The following is a 5,000-nucleotide window of genomic DNA, read 5'->3' on the forward strand; positions in this document are numbered from 1 at the left end:
CTCGTGGAAGGGGTAGATGGGGGGAGAGAAGGCAGGGAAGAAGGAGAGTGGGAACATGGAGGGGTAGGACAGGGCGCTCCCTTTCTTGTCGTGCAGCCCTGCCAGCCCCGTGGAGCCAAAGTACTTCTCTGCGATAGAAGCAATGGCCTTGATGGAGTCGTTGACTGCTCCGGACACGGCGGTGTTCTCGTCCATGGCCGGGGAGAACAGTCCGGGCGGAGGCGCGTCGCTCCCGCTACCGTTGCCGGCACTGCTGCCGCCCGAGCTGACGAGGGCGGGACTCCGGCCGAGGACGGAAGCGCCGGACTTCCTTTTTGGGCCTTTCCCGTTTTCCCGGCCCGGTACCCGGTCCCGGTCGCTCTCGGCATCGCTGTCCAGCTCCGACCCGGAAGTGCTTTCCAGCTCACTTCCACTCGGTGTGCTGACGTCGTCCAGATCGCTGCTCTCCGACTGGTCACTCATCTTAATGCCGTGCCGCGGCTTGGAGGCGGAGCCGTCCCGCCGTTGCTCCGTCTTGTCCACGCCCTCCCCGTTGATGGAGGTGGAGTGCTTGCGGAAGCTTTTCAGGAGGTCATGCGTCTCCTGGGTTGCTGACACAGGCGAGGAAAGAACCGGACTCTTACGCAGGTCCGCACTCGGTGGGCCTTTGATGGGGGAAGTGGCTGGGATGAGCGGTGGCCGGTGGTACAGCCCGGATGGAAACAACCCCGGAAAACTGAACGGGAAAGCCGGAGGCGCGGCAGGGAACGTGAGGCCCCCGTGGTGACGGTTCGTGCCAAAATAGTCGGCCAGGCCGCCCGAGCCAGGCCCCATTGCGCCCAGGGTGGACTTGTCCAGGCCGGGGCCGCCAGGGAGGGCCATGGCAGGACCAAAGAGCCCTCCTGCAGCGGCAGCGAAATGGTTTTTTCCCTCGCAGAAGCGGCGGTGCTTGTTGAGGGAGGAGGTGGTGCTGAACATCTGCCCGCAGTCTTTGCACTTAATCTGCGTGCGGCAGTCAGCGTGCATGCGCTTGTGTCTGCACAGGTTTGAGAACTGGGTGTAGGACTTATGGCACACCTCACCTGCAGACAGTGAGAAACACACACAACCATGCGCGCACACACGAACACACACACACACACACGTGCGCGCGCATGCACACACACACACACACACACACACACACACACACACACACACAAACAGTGTAAGAGCTGATGCAGAGATGCGAATATGCAGTACTTTTCACAAATACAGTACACACGTTCATAAGATGAACGTGCACAGGATGTTAAACATCTTAAACACAGACTGACAACTACATGGCACCTTTAGACTCTCTCTCTCACACACAAACACACACACACACACTCAGAACGATTCTTGCTCTCCAGACTCCCATACATGCACACACAGAATCATATGGTGATGACATACTGCACACAGTGACAGAGACACACACTCAGAGACACAGACAGCACAATGGCTCTATTTTGGTCGTGAGAAGGAAACTGAGTTGAATGAATCCTATCCTGCAGGTCCGTTCCCATGGACTTCACTCACTGACCTGCCTATGTCTCTCTCTCTCTCTCTCTCTCTCTCTCTCTCTCTCTCTCTCTCTCTCTCTCTCACACCCCCCCCCAAATCAATCTTCAATCTTCTTCAACAGTTTCATTCATGATTACCAATGCCTATAAGCTCTAGTATAAAACATTTTCCCCCATTTTAGACACCCCCCCCCCCACACGCATACACAACACGTATGCAGGCACACACACACACACACACACACACACACACACACTCCTCACAATTAACTGTCTCCTTCACAAAACACTCGTCCATTCACACTACTTACTTTATATAGCCTGTTCTCTAAAACACACACACACACACACACACACACACACACACACACACACACACACACACACACACACACACACAGTGACTCGAGCTTAGAACAATGAAAAGCCCATCTATATCCCACACGCAACACCTCACATATGAACCTAAGTCTTTAAACCTTCCCTGTAACTCAACAGAATCACATCTCTCTTTCCTAAGTCACTCCCTGCCAGATTTATGGAAGATTAAAAGAAATCCCGGGGAAGCAATGCGTGTGTGTGCTGCGTGCAAGTCACTGTGTGTGTGTGTGTGTGTGTGTGTGCGTGCAGGGAATTAAGTGTGAAGGCAGAGGGGTTTGGCTCTTAGCACTGTTTATAGCTCTGCTCTCCTTCAGGCCTGGATCAAAAGAGCAAGTGTAAATATTAGTGTGAAGGCAGAGTGACACTTAGTATGGGTATGTCTGGGACTGCATGTGTGTGAGTGTGTGTGTGTGTGCGCGCGCGCGCGTGTGTGTGTGCGCCTGCACATATCACCACTTGCATGTGATCGTCTCATCCTTCCTGTTCGGGCAGTGATGTACATATATATAACGCACAGACGCATAGACACACACCACAGATTTCACACCTGCTCCAACTGGGGATGAGCTTAATTGTGAGAGAGAGACATGCACTTTCTGTGCACTTTGTCAAGTTGTTCATAAACTGTAACTAAATATTATAAACACATTCCAGAGTGCTGAACAGCTAGTTGTAAAATTAATGACACGAACAGAGGGGTGTGTGTGTGTGTGTGTGTGTGTGTAAGAGAGAGAGAGAGACTCTAGCTAAACTAGTTTATTCTCCTAATATATTAGCATTGGTTTTTCAACAACCAATTTTTTTAGTTCTGGGCTTGTGCAAATTTTCTATCCAGTCCAAATCTTAAAAAATTATTCTTCAAACACTGGTAAAAATGGACACAGGTAACACACACACACACACACACACACACACACACACACACACACACACACACACACACACACACAATCTACTCATTTGTAAGTGAGTGCTGAATTGGATGATATGCAGTTCATGTGAGATGGCATTAAACGCATGTCAACCACACAAAGCCCCCCACAGACATGGGGTGTGTGTGTGTGTGTGTGTGTGTTTGTGTTCACGTGGTCATTAGCTGTTGTTAGAGTTGCTTGTTTAAATGCTGATTGCGAGTCTACAACAGTCAAAGCCACATGTGGGAGCTATTTTTGCGGAATGGCTGATGTTTACAGTCTGACCGACAGACGGCCATGCTGAGGTCAGCTTGTATAGGGTCAGCACACTGGGTCAAATGTACTCTCAAAGGTTCAGAGTTCACGTTCGACAGTTATAAAACGGAATCCTACAGTAAGAGAACGGGGTGAAGTATGACATCAGATGGAGCTCGATGCCGAAGGCTGAATAAAAAGTTGGAAAGTGAGGAGCGCATCTACATTTATGAGGTCATGAGTGACTGAGGAGGTCAGCAGGCAGCAGTGGGCCAGGTGTGGTGGTTAGCAGTTTGACCAAGTGTCAGTGAAAATGCCCCATAATGTCCCGCTCTGGAGTTCTGCTACCAATCAGAACCCCTTCATTTATATGCTCATAAACATAATCGGCATATAAATCCAGCTGTGGTTCCAGGAACACGCACGTGTGCTTCCTTGAACTGTCCATCTGATGAACTTGGATCTCTAGGCATTTGTTGCTATGACAACCTGAGGTTGAGGATTTGTAGGTATGGTTATGGACGAGGCGGCAGTGTCAGAATAGGTCGGTCCAGCCCTGCAGCTCTGGACGTGCAGGATATAAGCGACACATGCTCGGCTAATAAGTCCAGACCTAAGGTGATGTCATGGTGAAGGTAAACTTGGTTTAGGGTTCTTTGGGATAAGTTCTGCTGTGTGTAACAATGTTGGTCAAATGTTATGCTTTAACCATCATTCCTACTTTACACACACACACACACACACACACACACACACACACACACACACACACACACACACATGCACACGCACGCACGGAAGCTCACACAGACGATTGTGCACAAGAAGACAGACAAACCCATACACACAGAAACACACAAATATTCCTGCTTTAGGGACAGAAAGTGTTAACAACAAAGGTTACACACTGTGTGTGTTACAAAGCTACACACACTGTTAAAGTGTTTTATATGAACAACACAAACGCGACAGTAGCGCGGCGTGGACACTTGTGCTATCACCTAAGGTGCTGGCTAAGTAGGTCAGAAGCAGAGCACCAAGGGGTCAGATTGGTACAGCGACAGTGGCCGAGGGCATGTGGTCACTGACCCAGAAGGAAAAAAAAAACAAAAACAAAAACCCATAGCACTACAAAAACGACCAAACAAAAGAAAAAACAAAACAAATGAACTGGCATCACTGGAAAGTAGACGCCCCCAAACTCCAGCAGTCAGGCGATGGACGTTTGGATAACCTAGTGGCACTTTCCTGAGCTTATTTTCTAAATTCTTTTTTTAAATGATCCGATCAGATTTCGGGTTCTGGCGCAGACCTAATTCCCCGATCTGGCCGTTCCGTCATCTCTTTCGGGGGCTTAACCCTCACGCGGCGGCCAAAAATCCCATCTTAAGGCCCATTTCTCGGACGTGGCTTGAACTCACTATCGGACTAAACCATAGAGGATGCGGTGAATCGCCAGCAGATGTTCTGTTTAGTCTAGGTTCATGCCGAACGCGTGTGTGGGAAACCCGGCCCTTGAGGTCTGAAAAGCTCCGGGCGCCCGGTGTGTGCGGTGCGTGTCGGAGAAAGAAGCGTGTGGACTTACATATGAAGGGGGTGAGAGACTTACACATGAAGGGCTTGACGGAGGAGTGGATGTGTTTGTGCTGCTTGAGGCCGGAGGAGGTGGCGAATGTCTTCCCGCAGTCGGGGCAGGCGTGTGCCCGAGCACCCACGTGCTGGGAGCGGATGTGCCTCTGCAAGTTACTGGGGTCTGTGAACACCTGCTGGGGAGAGACAGAGAACAGGGGAGAGTTTACACACACACACACACACACACACTCACATGTATGTATACAAGTACACACGCAAATATATGTACAGCATATATTGTGCAGTAAAGCCAGCGATGCACATTTGAGGGTATTTGAGGACACAGTCGATA

The 5,000-nt window shown here is 50.3% G+C and overlaps 1 protein-coding gene across 8 annotated transcripts in view; it reads right to left on the reverse strand.

Annotated features, from left to right (window-relative positions):
* mecom (MDS1 and EVI1 complex locus) overlaps positions 1-5,000 on the reverse strand; it is a 94,110-nt gene that overhangs the window by 15,532 nt on the left and 73,578 nt on the right. For 3 of the 8 annotated variants that reach the window (XM_035534402.1, XM_035534401.1, XM_035534406.1), the window contains exons 6-7: positions 4,686-4,839; positions 1-1,061 (exon numbers count right to left, since the gene is read on the reverse strand). The exon at positions 1-1,061 is cut by the window's left edge and continues 356 nt beyond it. In XM_035534402.1, the coding sequence (XP_035390295.1) occupies positions 1-1,061; positions 4,686-4,839 (1,215 nt within the window). Of the gene's footprint in view, positions 1,062-4,661; positions 4,843-5,000 lie in introns of all 8 variants that reach the window. The other 5 variants (XM_035534398.1, XM_035534403.1, XM_035534400.1 and 2 more) reach the window with 3 other exon arrangements.

The sequence above is a fragment of the Electrophorus electricus genome, chromosome 15 (genome assembly GCF_013358815.1).
Source record: "Electrophorus electricus isolate fEleEle1 chromosome 15, fEleEle1.pri, whole genome shotgun sequence".
NCBI lineage: Eukaryota > Metazoa > Chordata > Actinopteri > Gymnotiformes > Gymnotidae > Electrophorus > Electrophorus electricus.